The sequence below is a fragment of the Equus asinus genome, chromosome 26, assembly GCF_041296235.1.
Source record: "Equus asinus isolate D_3611 breed Donkey chromosome 26, EquAss-T2T_v2, whole genome shotgun sequence".
Taxonomy (NCBI): domain Eukaryota; kingdom Metazoa; phylum Chordata; class Mammalia; order Perissodactyla; family Equidae; genus Equus; species Equus asinus.
In genome coordinates, this window is record NC_091815.1 from 30684008 (window position 1) to 30698938 (window position 14931).

General features: G+C 59.3%; 1 protein-coding gene across 3 annotated transcripts in view; it reads right to left on the reverse strand.

Annotated features, from left to right (window-relative positions):
* Position 1: 1 nt before the first annotated feature.
* The window catches only part of SYMPK (symplekin scaffold protein), a 39836-nt gene continuing 24906 nt past the window's right edge, over positions 2 to 14931 (reverse strand). For all 3 annotated transcript variants that reach the window (XM_070498347.1, XM_044759689.2, XM_044759688.2), the window contains exons 14-27: positions 13942 to 14177; positions 12801 to 12882; positions 12445 to 12558; positions 11239 to 11386; positions 10082 to 10242; positions 8516 to 8624; positions 8097 to 8197; positions 7347 to 7437; positions 6120 to 6221; positions 2294 to 2481; positions 1226 to 1402; positions 950 to 1045; positions 377 to 694; positions 2 to 230 (exon numbers count right to left, since the gene is read on the reverse strand). In XM_070498347.1, the coding sequence (XP_070354448.1) occupies positions 90 to 230; positions 377 to 694; positions 950 to 1045; positions 1226 to 1402; positions 2294 to 2481; positions 6120 to 6221; positions 7347 to 7437; positions 8097 to 8197; positions 8516 to 8624; positions 10082 to 10242; positions 11239 to 11386; positions 12445 to 12558; positions 12801 to 12882; positions 13942 to 14177 (2064 nt within the window). In that variant the 3' untranslated portion in view covers positions 2 to 89. The remainder of the gene's footprint in view (positions 231 to 376; positions 695 to 949; positions 1046 to 1225; positions 1403 to 2293; positions 2482 to 6119; positions 6222 to 7346; positions 7438 to 8096; positions 8198 to 8515; positions 8625 to 10081; positions 10243 to 11238; positions 11387 to 12444; positions 12559 to 12800; positions 12883 to 13941; positions 14178 to 14931) is intronic.

The following is a 14931-nucleotide window of genomic DNA, read 5'->3' on the forward strand; positions in this document are numbered from 1 at the left end:
ATTTTTCTTAAAGGCAAAGCACCGCTGGTCAAGCCCCGCCCCGCCCTTCTCGAGCTCCCGGCCCCGCTCCCCTTCCCCACCACGCCCCGTCAGCTGTTCCCCTTGTTCTCGGATTCCCCGGCTTCCTCTGCGGCGGCGGGGCTGGGGGTCTTCACGGTGTCTTCTCCGGCAGGGGTGAGGGTCTGGGGGCTCCGCTCCTCCTTGGCGGTCAGCCCGCTCGCTGCTGCCTCCTGGTGACAGGAGAAGGGCGAGCCGGTCAAAGACAGCGTGGTCCCCCCGACCCCCGACCCCCCAAGCTGGGGCAGCCGGTGCACAGACTTCACCCCGAGGCCCTGATGTTTTTCTTCCTTTGCTGCTCTGAAGTCGTCATCCCTACCTTGGGTAGGGGCCCCTCAAGACTAGAGTCCAGCAGTGCGGCCTCGGTCAGCCCCGAGTCGTCATCCATGCTGATGAAGATGGCCGGGGTCTCACACTCGGGCCCCTCCTCCCGGAAATCTATGGCTTCCTCCGGCTGGGGAGGGCCGGGCCGGGCTGAGGAAGAGGAGGACGAGGAGGGGGCTCCCCCAGGCTTCAGCTTCTGTTCCTCCTCCAGCTGCCGCTTTAAGGCCTTCTCCTGGGCCAGGCGCAGGCCGATGAGGTCCTGAGGGGGCCGGGGGGCCGGGGCTGGGGCCAGGGCCAGGGGCTCCAGGTCGTCCTGGGGGTGGGGAGGGGCACACTGAAGCTAAGAGATGGGCGGGGGCTGGGACCCAGGCTGCTCTCAGAGGATGGTGGGAAAGGAGAGACAGCCACCAGCCTAAGGCAGACAGCAGGGTGGGCACAGGGAGTAAGGGACAACTGTCTCCCCAGCCCGCTCGCAGCAGAAGCCGTCCCGCAGAGACAGAGGGCTGGGTGGGGAGGAGGACCCGTGGGGCTTGCTGGCTTGGGGGTGGGGGGTGCTGCAGGCCCTCACCTCTTCTAGGGGCCCAGTGGGTGCTTCCTTGGCCTCTGGCTCCTGCTTGCCACTGGCCTCCAGGATGGCCATGATGGAGTTGGGGATGTGTGCTTGCTAGGAGAAGAGGAGGATGGGGGTGCTAAGGAGAGCTCTGGCCCAGAGACACCTGGTGGGTACCCCACATCCCTGACCCTCCACAGCCCCTAGCCTTTTGTGGCAGTGCAGGGCTCCCCTCTGCCCACCCCCATCCAGTGCCCCAGGGCTGGAGGCCACCCACCCCACACCCTGGGGTACCTGGTGGGGGGTGAAGGAGCGGACGTGGGCCAGCAGGGGCTCCCGGAGCTCGGGGCACTTGTCAAAGACGGCGCCCAGCTGCTGGGGCGGCAGCTGCAGGATGACCTGGAAGCTCTGGGGCTTGGTGCGCTGACAGCACTTGATGAAGCCCTCCCACACCTTGGGGTACTTCCACACCTGGACGGGGCGGGGAGGGAGCAGGTGTGAGGGGGCACACGGGCAGCCCCCCAGAAACTGGGAGAAAGACTTTGCCAAGATGGGGTCCTAATCCCTATCATCCAACAGATTCCTCTGGGCTCCTCCCTCCAGAGGACTTTCTGACTTTTTCCTGACCCCAAGCAGCTGGGACGTGAGGGGAACTTGAGAAAATGGGAGAAGAAAACTGAGAGTGGCCCTTACACAGGGGGCTCCCTAGGCCGGGCCCAGGCTAAGGGCTTTGTCAGCACCGGCTCATTTCATTCTCATAGCAGCCTCCAGGGGGCGACGTGAGCCCTGCTAGTCACACATGGCCCAGGGAGGTGCAGGGACTCATCCAGGGTCACACGGGTACCAAGGGGCAGAACTCAGGTTTGAACCCAAGTCTGTCTGAGTCGGCATTTAACCTCTAAGCCAGATACTGCAAAGGGGCAGCCTGGGGCTGAATCCAGTCTGAGGGGTTTTGTTTCATTGTGGCATTTCTAAAAACTCATTTCTAGCCTCTCTTGAAAGATGGGACCATCTTTCGGCTCTCATATGCACCCTGGCTGGTTGTATGTGGGGGGCACAAGAGGCAGCCACGCCTTTCCTGGGATGCACCCCCTGAAGTCTACTGTCTGCTCCTACCGCCCAGCTGCCCTCACTCCTCACACTGCCACCCTTAGCTGTCTGAGTAGGCGACCCCTGGAGCGCTGTACTGCCTCGGCCGAGGGCAGGGCAAGGGGCTGGCTGGTCTCGGTACAGCTTGCTCTCCTCATCCTGGGGATGGGTGGTAAGCAGGCCAGAAAAACCTAGGGCTCTGCCTCAATCTGTCTTGAGTGTGTCCTGCTGCAGCCCACTGCCCGTGGGACTGGGGTGGCCGGGGCGGGTTACCTGCTTCATGATGAGGCGGGACAGGATGTTCATGACGAAGCCCCCCAGGCGGGGGTACATGGTCAGGGACTGGATGACGGTCCTCATGAGCAGCATGGGCAGGGGACTCTGCTCCATCAGCTGCTGCATCACCACGGCCAGCACCTCCGATGTGTACACGTTCCGCTCCGCAAAGCACAGGTTGGTGGCTGCGAGGAGGCGGAGAGTGGGCCTGTCCTCTTTGCCCAGCTGCCCCCTGGGAGGTGGGAGCCCACCCCCCATAGAGAGCCTCCGCCCCATTATCTGCCCGTGCGACGGGAGACCCAGCCCTGACTTGCTGAAGCTCCAGGCAAGACAGGAGACTTCCCTCACCCAGCAGGTCTCTGTCTGAGGGGACACTGTGGCCTGGGCCTTGGGAAGCCTGGGGGCTTGGTCCAAGGGAAAAGACATGCCCAGTTTCAGGAAGTCCCACACTGGGCAGAGTGGGCAGACCTTGGCCCTTTCTCTTTGGGGACAACCCTCAGAAAGGGCGAGGTGGGAAAGATACATGGCCAACCCCTAAGGAGCCATTGCGCTTCACCAGGGCAGCATGGCACCTCCACCCAGACTGGAGAGAGAAGGCAGCTTTGATGTCCCTAGCGGACAGGGGAGATGGCCTTCCACCAGCAGGCTGGTCAAGGAACTGCCCGCTCCCAACACTGACGGGGCATAAGGGCTTGCGCTGGTGCTGGGGGGATACCAGGCCTTGGGTTACATGGGAGGCACAGTCTGGAGAGTAATAAGGGAGGGAGGGGCGAGAGGAGAAGGGCTGGGCGTGAGCTCCCGGCTCTGCACCCAGTGCCAGCAGGGGCCCAAGGAGCGCCGGCACAAGACGGGCACCCACGAGGGCAGGCAGAGCAGCGCAGGCCTTGGGGTCTGTTCCCTCAGGAGTGGGTCGTGGTACCCCCAGGTCAGTGGGATCGGCAGTGCTCTGATCCACATGCTAACAGGGACACCCCAGGAACTGCCTCTGAACCCCTTCTTCCCCAAACACCACTTGCCATGTGAGTCCATCAACCAGGAAGTCTTTATTGAGCCAGGAGAGAGGCCCCCAATCCTTGAGGCTAATGGAGAACAGGGGTGGGTGCTATACGGAAGGGGGTCCCAGAAGGAAAAGGGAGGATGGAGGTATTACAGGCAGACAGGCAGAGGGGAGGCTGGAGGGTGGAGGGTGGGGGGAGGCAAGGCGGGTTGTTAGGCTGAAGGGGCAGAAGGGAGTGCCGAAGGTGAAAGTGCCAGAGGACCTGCCAGAACCGGAAGCAGCTCCTCCCTCTCCCGCTGCTCCTCACTGCTCACTTCGGGGAGCCGCTACCATCACCCCCTGCTTCTCCTCCCCTCGGCTCTGCCCCAGCCTCCTCCTGGGCCTCCCATCCTGCCCTCTAAGCCACCCTCCAGACTGCAGCCTGAGGGGGCTTCCAAAGGCCTTCCCAGAGGCCCTCGACATCACATCCAAACTCCCACTGTGGCCTACAGACCCCATGTGGGCGGAGCCCAGGCACAGTTTTCTCAATGTTCCCAGCCTGACCCCATCTCTTGACCAGGCCCCCTCTCCCAGACCAAAAGCTCTGGCCAGGCCCACCTCTGCATTTCCAGAACCAGGCCACACTAGCGCATCTCTTGGCCTCTGCAAATGGTCTTCCTTTCTCTGGGATCATCTTCTCCCCTGCTACCTCACCTCCAGTCATCCTTCTGTGGTTTCAGCTCAGGTGTCCCCTCTGGGCTCTGCTGTTGCAGCCCCGGCCACTCTGGGTTGTTACTGTCTGGGGATGGACTGTGAGCCCCGGGGTGGGGGTGGGGGTGCGGGGGGGAGGGCCAGGGCTGTCTCCATCCCTGCTGTGTTCCCAGCACAGGGCTGAGCAGAGGTGCTCAGTGAGTTTTCTTAATTGCTGGACAATTAATTCCTGGCAGGTCAAGGTAGAGAAAACTCACCAGGGAAGGGAGGTGGTTTAAGGGGGAGTGAGTCCCAGGAATGACTGCTTACACTCTCTAGCACTGGGATTCCCACGGTGCAAAGCAGGGCTGAACTACAGATCTGGAGCTTAGACTCGAGTGGGGTCACTACTGTCACCAGGAAAACCACTGGCGCCCGAGCAGAGACACATGCTCTGGAGGCTGGCTGGAGTGAGTGCTGGGGATGAAGAGCTGGCAGGGAGCCCGGCGGGGGGCGCTGCTGAGAACTCAGCAGTATGGAGGCTGTGTGTGGGAAACAGGGGCTTCTAAAGGCCAGGCCTCGCCAGCATCTCCAGGCGCCTAGCCACTGGCGCCTGTGTGACCCGTGGGGCCCTTTTCCCCCCTGGGCCTTGGTTCCCCTGTGTAAGATCAGGGGCTAAATCTGGGTCCATGAGTGGGCTCAGCTCAGTGGGGCGGTGGGGTCTGTGAATCCCCTCAGATGGTATGCAAAACCGTGTGAGCCTACAGTCTTTGGGAATGGGCCATAACTTTCCTGAGGTTGTCAAAGGGGCCGAGGTGTGTAAAAAGACCACTCCTGGACTCTGAGCTTCAAGAGCCTTTTCACTTTACTGCTCTTCCGCTGGAGGCCTTAGGTCCTCCTCAGCTGTAGTGTGGGTTTTAGATTTTCCTAAGTTCTTCCTTTTTTTGGTGAGGAAGATTGGCCCCAAGCTACCATTTGTGCCAATCTTCCTCTATTTTGTATGTGGGATGCTGCCACACCATGGCTTGATGAGCAGTGTGTACGTCCACGCCTGGGATCTGAACCCGCGAACCCTGGGACACTGATGCGGAGCGCACGAACTTAACCACTACATCACCGTGCCGGCCCCTTAAGTTCTTCTCTTGACCTCAAGTTTCTGAGAGACCTTGCGAGGAAGGCTAGGAAATAAGTCACTGAACGAGCTATTTCAGGCTAGACAAGAAACTAAGTAGCAAGGAAGGAACCCCCGCCCCACACGTAAAGGAGAGAGGAGGGACCAAGGACGGCTGTCCTCTGAGTAGAGCAGGCGACAGAAAGGGCGTCCAGCTCCAAGGGAAAGCACGGCTTCTGGACCAGAAACCTCCCCTCAGGGAGGGAGCGGCGGGAATCCTGCGGAGAGCTGAGGGCGAGAGCTCTTCCCACGGGAGGCGCCCTCACACCCAGGGGGCCATATGCGGGCCGGACCGGCAGAGCTAGGATTCCAATTTGGGTCCACCTGGCTTCAGATTCTGTTTTTCACACTGCACCACTTAGCTTCTGTGTGGCCCTGAGCAAGTTACTTAACCTCTCTGGAACCTTCATTTCCTCATCTACAGAACGGAAAGTCAGCATACTCACCAGGTGACGGGCGGTGTGGATCGGCAGCCGGCCTGAAAGGCACTTAGGAGAGCCTGGCTCAGAGCAAGTCTCGGTAAAGCAACAGTGGCTACTGCGAAACCACTGACTGTGGTGAGCTGGCTAGTTTGTCCCCAAACCCCCTGGGGACATGCTCTCCTGCCTCAGCTCTGGCCCAGACTCGATAGGCATCTACTCCTGGTCCAGCACCTGCCTGGGGCACTCCATCTGCTCTGCTGGCTGTGCCTCTGGCCCCTGCTCGGCAGTGGGCTCTGCTGCCTTCGTTCTCGGCCGGGGCTGGGGAAGAGAGGGCTCCCACCTCTCTTGAGGACTACTCTGTGCCAGTGCACAGCACGTGCACCAGTTCCTCAGACAGGAGGAAGAAGGAAGGAAGGAGAGGAGGAGGGAGGGAGGGAACGAGGTGGGAGGTGGGGCTGCACGTGGCACAATCTCCGACTTGGCAGATTCCAGCGGGGACATGTGGGTGACTTCCCTGGGTCTGCAGCAGCCAGGCCACTTAAGGGGGGTCGGGGAGCGCCTCACCTTTGATGATAGACTTCATGTCACACTTCACTGAGTCGATGTTGTGTAATGCGATCAGAAGCTCTCCGGGGTTCAGGGGGGACAGGGCCGAGTTCCCTTCGCCTGCAGTGGGCGGGAGTGAGGGCGGGGGAGGAGACAGCAGGGAAGCCGAGGTGAAGAGACCGGCCCAGTCCCCTGACTGGGGGAGCGGGGGGTGAAGAGGAGGTGCCCTCCGCTTCCATGGGACTGGGGGACAAGGGGCTAGAGCAGGGGAAGGAAGAAACTGAGAGCACAGAGAAGGGACCGAATGAGGCAGCGGCTGGAAAGCCATCCCCTCTGGGAAGCCTTCTCTCACCACCCGAGGCCTTCACCCGCTCTCCCCCACCACACACAGGGTTCCCACCCTCATCAGAGCAGCAACTGAGCCAATTCTCTCCCAGCACTGGGCTAAACACCCATGAGCGCAGGGCGGGGCAAGGCAGGACGAGCTCAGCCAGGTCCCCAGCACTGACCCCAGCAGAGATGCTCACGGGCATCTACTGGACAGGACAGGCTGGGCCAGGCAAGAGACGTGCAAACAGCGTGAGACTGCATGCTGCGGTGCAGGGGGCAAGGGGACACGGCTCTGCCGGTGCTGTTCTGAGGGTCCCAGACACTCGTGCGTCTTAAATCACCAGGTTACGTGTGGAACAGGCAGCCTCCCCAGCTCCACCCACTGCAGCGAGGGCCCAGGAATCCATCCCATATCACTTGGCAGTCTTTCTAAGTTGACAGTTTCATTGTTTCTTTTTGAGCATGTCAAACAAAATGCCCCGCAGCACAGCTTCAGAGCTCAGCCAAGAGCTAAGGGAGGGCTGGAGTGGAGCCCGTGCCTGAGGGAGACTGCGTCCCGGGGAAAAGGGAAGACTCTTACTTGGGTCAGCCCCCAGCTCCATATTTTGCCTGCGCTGTGGACGAAACCATCATCCAAACATCGCGGGAGGGCGGCCTGGAAACTTTAGGACGGATGCCCAGCTACCGCCAAGTCGGGATGGTAGCCCCAGGGGGCAGGGTGAGCCCTTTTCTCCCTAAAGGTGGCATCAGACAGCCTCCCCCAGTACTCCACACCTCACTTCTGGGACCCCTTCCTCCTGCCCGACCACCTGAGGCAGGGCCTCCGGGGTAGCTGGGGCACAGAGAGCCAAGGGGAGGGAAACTGAGGGCCAGGGCTGAGCTGGCCCCTCGTGGGGAGGGGAGCATAGCACCTACCGTGCTGCGTGCCCAGCAGGCGGTTGAAGACCTCTTTCACCACGATGGGGTTGAGCTTGATGAGCTTTGGCAGGGCCTGGATCACTTCTTTCTACAGCGGGAGGGCCGGGGAGAGGGTCAGATATGCCCTCCTCCTCCAGACGAGCCTCTCCATTCGCCCTGCAGAGGCGAGGGGCAACAAGGGCCTCACCAAGTCCCTGCCATGCTTTCCTCCTCTCACTCCCTCTGTCCCTCAGAGCTGAACTTTCTCCCTAACTCACTGGGTCTCAGTCCCAGCCTCACCACTCCCCATCTGAGTCCCTTCCGTGTCACACACCCCCTTCCCCCAAGCTAGCACGCCAACTCCCCCTGCAAGTGGAAAGTGTTATCACTGTCCCCTCTTTACGTATGAGGAGATGGGCTCACCCAAGGGCCCACAGCTTGTTGGGAACAAGACCTGGGCAGGGGAAGCCCATGCTCGAGGGAGGTGCTTCCCATGCACTGGAACAGCGCTGCCCCTGAGCTTCTGTTTAGGCCTCAGGACGGTTGTGGTGTGCGTGCGTGTGTGTGAGTCACTGTGATCCTCACTTGACAGAGGAGGAAACCAAGGCTGTGATTAGGGAAGTGGCTTGCTTGAGGTCACGTAGGAGGACGAGGCAGAGCTGAGACTGATTTCTGATCTAAGTCCTGGGAATGTGCTCCTAAGCACCCACACAGGCACCTGGGCACCTGCCTCCGCCCTGTCCCCGTCGGTGGGGGCAGCGGGCGTACCTTCTCCAGCCCATTGAGCACAGGGATGAGGAAGCGGACGTCTGGCAGTCGCTTGTGGTAGAGATCCCGGACCCGCTTCACCAGCTCCGGGGAGGGTGGGACTGCAGGGAGACAAGCAGGAGGCATGGTGTCGGGGATGTGGGTGAGCACGGAGAGGGGCAGAAATGGTGGTGGGTGTGTGGCAGGGGAGGGACAGCTCATCTCAGAGGAGGAATCCTTGGCCCCTGGTTTCTCAAATGCAGTTAGCAACACACTGTTCCAGATGGAGAAACTGAGGCCCAAGGATGGGGAGAGACCCACAAGAGGTCCACGCATCTGGGGACCCAGCAGCTCTGATCTCCAGGTCTGGGAAGGGGAAGTGGGAAAGGGCGATGGAGGAAAAGGAAGACAGGTGGGGGTCCCCAGGTGGTGGGGGGCACCTTTGTCTGTGAGGCTGTGCAGACACCGTGTGACCAGCGTCTCTGCCCCCTTGGGACAATTTTCCACCAGCAGGAGCAGCTCTGGCGAGTTCATGCCCATTCCTCGGATCTAGAGGTAGAGAGAGGGATGACAGGGAACGCCTGGGCAATGTGAGGACAAGGGGGCCCAGGGTGGGAGCTCCAGGAGGCCCAGGTGTTGGGGGCAGGGTGGCTGGGGGGATGCTGGGACTCTCTGCTGATGACAGAGTAGATCTTAAAAGTTTTCACCACTAGAAAAAAAACTGTAACTATGTGAGGTGATGGAGGTTAACTAAACTTACTTGTGGTAATCATTTCCCATATGAAATCATTATGTTGCACACTTGAAACTAATACAATGTTATATGTTAATTACATCTCCATAAAACTGAGGTAGGGCGGAGAACTGGTGACAGGGTTAGAGAAGCAGGAGAAACCTGGGGCAGGTGGGCGAGGGGTGGGGCAGAAGCATCTCGGTCTCTTCCACCCAGTCTCACACGGATACACTCACTGCAGCTCCTGAGCCCTCACCAGGGCTCACCTCCTACTGGGCAGGCCCTGCCTTCTCTCTGCTGTCTCTGACCTAAGCTGGCCCTTAATGCCCAGCCTGTCCTTCAATTCTGGCTTCAGGCATCAGTGACCCCACCCACCCCCTTCTGTGACTGCCAGCGCCCAAGCCTGGCTGCCTGCTCCAACCCAGGCTCTACCGGCTGCTGCGTGTGCACCTGCCCCCGTGAGGCAAGAGCCGGGAGCGGAGGGCCGGGGTCAGGGTTTCCCGCCTTCCTTTCCCGATAAGCACTGACAGTCTCTGCCCTTGAGGAGTTCACGGCCCAGCGGGTTCAACTCGAACATGGGGAGAAAAATCTGCTTCTCCACACAATGAGCCTATTATCCCCATGTTACAGGTGAGGACACCGTTGAATCTGGGCGGCAGGTATGCGGGAATGAACATCCCATGCTTTCCTCGTTTGTTTATCTTGGAAACTTTCCGTAATAAAAGCATGTCAGAGACAGAGATACAAAAAGGTGGCTTCAAATCCAGCTGGAAATTGGAAGGCAGACATTCTGAGTTTTATAGGTGCTAGTTCGCAACTGAGTTGCTTCTCATGTGGGTGACCCTGTGGCTCCAGAGAGAGGAGCAGGAGGGACTTATGCAATGGCAACTCGAGACTCGCATCAGCAAGGCAGGGGAGGGCCAGCTCCTAGGTGACCACAGGGACAGCTGTTCACGAGCTCGAGTTCCCGGAATCCCTGCAACAGGCTGGGGGACTGAATTATCTTCCCCACTTTCACTGCAGGAGCGCAAGTTCGCACAGTGAGAAAGCGACAGGCAGAATGGGAGGCCAGGCGTGTCCACCTCCAGGCTCGCAACGGCGGGCCCGCTCCCCTGATGTCTTCTCACGAGCAGACAGATGGCCGTGTGGACCACCCGCCAGCAACAGAGCTGCTCAGCCCGGATGACAAGCCCTTGTGCTCAGCACACCCCGAGGTGGAGATAGCGGGGAAGGGCCCATGGGTAGGCAGAGCCTGGTGGCTCTGGGGCCTCACCGGCTGTTCGATGACCCTTAGCACTGTCCGCTTGATGTCGGCGATGGCCTCAGTGTACACGGCCGCCAGCTCATGGATCAGCTTGTGGTTCTGAGGCAGGAGGGCCAGGTAGAGGTACAGACACTGCTTGACTGTCTCCTCGGTCCAAGGCGCTGCCACCTCTGGGAGGGCAGGGGGCGGGGATCAGGCTGGCCCACTCCCCTCCCACTCTCCCCGACCCCAATGTCTGTCCCTTCCGGCAGGGAAAGCAGAAAGGAGCCGGGCCTGGGGAGCAGACTGTTCGGGGGCAGGAAGCCAATCATAAGGGAAACAGGGCGGGACCAAGACTGCTCTCCTTTTAGAAGCCTCTGTACTAATTTCTGTCTTGTCTCTTCTGACCACTGACGCACAGGGCAGCCAGAGGGGTCTTTCCCAAGCGCAGCTCTGACCCTGTCCTCCTCCTGCTCAGTGCTCCGGTGACTGCCCTGTGCCCTAGGGATAAATCCTCAGCTCCTCACCTTGTTCTACATGCTAGGCCAGGCTTGGGGCAGCCCCGCCCCTGGGGCTGTGTGCTCTGGTCACGCCCAACTTCTGACAGCCCCTCCAGGGCCCCCACTTCAGAGCCTCTGCACATGCTGCTCCTTTGCCTGGAATGCCACTGCCCAACTCCTCTTTTTATACGTCCTCATCCTCGGGGTCTCACGCAGCCAGCACCTCTCTTGGGAAGCTTTCCCGGGACCCAGGCTGTGTCAGTGCTCCTGGGCTCCCAGAAAGCCCTGTGCTTCCCGCCACAGACGGAACCTTCCAATTTAATGGTCCACTCCCTTGGGGTCTGCATTTCCTCATCTGTAACTGTGGGGGACCCAGGGCTTTGCGGAGGGAACAGGCTGGGCTGCCGTGATCCTGCCTGGCGGTTCCTGGAGCCCCATCACTGGCTAGCTCTCCTTGTCCCCTCCTCCAGGACACTCTCTCTGACCCCTCAGGCTAGGCCAGGCGCCCCTCTGGGCTCCTGCAGCGCCCTGGTTTCACCACCCCAGGCCTGCTATTACTGTCTGGCTGTCTTCCCTAGTGGACCGGGCAGGGCTCAGCTTCCATCCAGCTCTGTTCCCAGGGCCCTGCCCGAGGCCCAGGACACAGCAGGTGCTCAGCACGCAGCATCTGATGAACCTGCAGCGAACCTGTGTCCTTGTCAGCTCCAAACAGCACAGACGGCGGGTTGGGGTGGACCAAGAGCTGCAGGTAGTTGAGGGCAAATTTCTCCACGTACTCTCGCAGCTGTTCCTTCTCGTACATGCGCTTGATGAATAGCAGGGCCTGGGAACGCACCTGAGGACAGAGTTGGGGCAAGATGGTAGCGGGGGAGACAGCCGTCCTGGGCCTGGCAGCACCAGTGTGAAAACAAGCCCAGGCTTGAAAAGGGCCCAGCCCGGCTGTACCCAAGGCTGGTCATCGGCTCAAGAGAGGTCTCCTGCCCAACTCGGGGCCCTGCATCACCTCCCCATCTACCTGCTCAGCCCCACCTCTTATCCTTTCTTGCCTTGCTTGCTATGCTCCACCCAGAACAAGCTTTCCTCAGTTCCTCAAAAGTGATGGCATTCTTCCTGGCTGAGACTTGGCACAAAGGGTTCCCACTGCCTGGAATGCCTGTCACAGGCCATATCCTGTTTCACTGAGACATCCCCTGCTGGGAGCCAGGAGGTCAGGGGCTGGTCTTGGGCGCTGCTCTGTCCTCAAGAGCACCACAGGGTGAGCCAGAGTGTGCAGTGAGGGTTTGCTGAACGAATGGACACATGACACCGGGAAAGGAGCTGGCAAAAGACCCGAGCAGGGATGGGTCAAGGGCCCTCTGGTCACACGCATGCACACATGCTCCCTCTGGCCAGAGCACACCCATATACTCAGATCTCAAGCCTTGGCTCACGAGTCCGCTCCTCCAGAAGCCTCCAGTAAAGCACCTCCCTGCCTATCCTCCCATCGGATGGGTCAGGCTCCTCCCCAGGGCTCCCGCAGCCACAGGTGCTTGCTCCACTCCTGGCACCAAGCATGCTGTGTGCTCACTGCCTGCTGATGGGTCACAATGGCTCCTTTCCTGGTCAGCATCCTACAGGTCCCGGCACAGTGCCAGGCCTTAAAAAGGGCTCAGCAACATGATGGACAAGAGCAAGAACAGAACTGCCCTTCCTGGGAGCATGAAGGTACGTGTGTGTGTATATTCTAAGCAGCTTCATGCCATCAAACATGGAAAAAGAACCACCAAAACCCTGTTGCAAGGAGGTTATTAGGCCCAGAGAGGAACTTTCAGGGCAGTGTGTAAGAGGCTGAGCTGGTTACTCAGGACAGAAGAAGGGCTGAGCGTGGCCCAGTAGAAGGTGGCAGGGGATCACCTTGTCCTTCTCATGGGAGCTGAGGTCGAGCAGGACATGCAGGTACTGGAACTGGCGGGACGGGCGCTTGAAGATCAGGTCTCGGAGAGTGGACATGCCCAGGTAGGTGCGACTCTGTGGCAGGAGGGACCCGGAGCTCAGTCTACCTGCAGGGTGCCTTTGGGGTGTCTCCCTGCCCCGCTCATATCGGGTACTGGACAGAAGGGCCTAGTGCCTCACAGACCCCACTGCCACAGGGCCTATGCTGTGTGCCCTCAGACCCCCCAAGGCAGGGTCCTGACCCCTGCCACCGGCTGTAGCAAGCAGGGCTCCCACCGGCACGGTGACGCACGGCACGGGACACAGCCGGTCCTCACCTCATCCTCACAGTACTTGCGAATCACCTCCAGGGCACTCTCGGTGATCAGCGGCGCCTCCAGCACAACCTTGGTGAAGATCCTGCCAGAGAGGGAGGGACAGGGAACGGCTGAGGAGGGGCCGTTGAATGGTGAGCACGGAGAGCTGCCAGGGCCTCCCTCACAGGCCACTCGCTCAAGCTCTGGTTCCAGAGCTGTGGAGGGAGCAGGGCAGGGTGCAAACACTGCAGCGGACGACCCGCGCAGAGACTGGACCCCGCGGAGACTCAGCTTCTCCCCTTTGTCAGACGGGGGTTCCTAACCTCACTCAGTCAACACAGCGGCGCGGGGAGTGACGGGCACTGGGGAGGGTACTGCTGTTTCAGATGTGGTAGCCACAAAAGGCCACTCTGAGCTAACAAGTGAGTCGACACTGGGGGATGAGAAGGAGCCAGCCATACAAAGAGTGGGCGGGAGAGCACTGTAGGCAGAGAGAACAGTCAGTGTCAAGCCTTAAACTCAGCATGTTCAAGAAACAGAGAGAAGGCCAGTGTAGCTAAAGTTTGGGTGTAGTGAGGGGCAGAGGGGCAGAAAAAGAGGCTAAAGAGGCCGGTAGGGATTGGATTACACAAGGTCTCGCCAGGTATAGCAAGGAGGCTGCATTTTATTCAAAGAGCAATGGAGAACCACGGAAAGCTTTTAGTAGGGAAGTGACAAGACAGGATTTACATTGTACAATGTCACCCGACCACTGTGTGGAGAATGGAGAGATAAGCTGGAGGCTGAGAACAAAGAGGAAGTGACAGAACCAATTCAGGCAAGAGACGGGGATGGAGGGAAGCCAACCTCCAAAATAAGCCTATGCAGCAGGTACTCCTATATTTAAGATGAGAAACTGGAGGCCCAGAGGTGAGTGACGCAGGTCAGTCAGAGAGCAAGTGGCAGAGCTGGAAGCAGGTCCAGGGCACGGGGGTCAGAGCCCACACTGAAGCTACCTTGTTTGTGACTCCAGAGAGTGGGAGAGAGGGAGACTTGGGACGGACGCACGGAGAACTGAGGCTGCTGGTGACGAAGAGGGAGGTGGTGAGAAGCCAGAAAGGAAAGACAGGACACAGGAGGGGAGACTGCTGGGGACAGGAGGGTGCAGGGCTGTCCCTCTCACCCATCCTTCTGGTCTGGCTTCTCCTGCAGGCCGGAGAGCAGGCGGATGAGGCAGTCCTCGTACTTGTCCAGGGTGCCTGAGGCACCAGCTGCCAGGTAGGCATTGTACTCCTGGTAGAGCCAGGCGAAGGCCAGGTCCAGGCGGGCCCGCACGTCCTCCAGGATGAAGGACAGGACCTCGGCTTTCAGGCCCGAGTCGAACTGTGTCACCAGGCTGGCCAGGATCTTTATGCGCACCTGACAGGAGAACAAGTGTGTGTCGGTGTGAGGATGGGCAATCCCAGACAGCCCACAGGCATGACTCCTTGCTTGGGCTCAGGGACCCCCATCGCAGACCCGGCATTATGTGAAGGAAGCTGAAGAACCTTATACCCAGTGGGTCCCGTTTATGTGAAAAAAAAATGAACAGAGAGAAAAAAAATCAATCATCACAGAATAAAACTGTGAGTTTCTGGGATTATTATCTGCATACTTCAGTACACAGGAAAAGATCTTGAAGGGTTCTCCTAATTTGTGCATTGGTCACTTCTGGGGAGGGGATGGGAAGCAGGTGGGGGCCAAAGAAGACTTACGGTATACCTCTATGGCCTGGGAATATTTTTTAACAGAGAGAGTATGTTCATGTACTACTTGGTTAATTAAAAACGTACTTCAGGGGCCGGCCCCGTGGCCAAGTGGTTGGGTCCGTGTGCTGTGCTTCAGCGGCTCAGGGCTTCACCAGTTTGAATCCTGGGTGCGGACATGGCACTGCTCATCAAGCCATGCTGAGGCGGCGTCCCACATGCCACAACTAGAAGGACCCACAACTAAAAATACACAACTATGTATCTGAGGGGCTTTGGGAGAAAAAAGGAAAAATTTAAAAAATTACAAAAAAAAAAATATATATATATACTTCAAAAACATAAGGGGCCGGCCCTTTGGCCGAGTGGTTAAGTTTGCATGCTCCGCTTCGGTGGCCCAGGGTTTTGCCAGTTCGAATCCCGAGCGC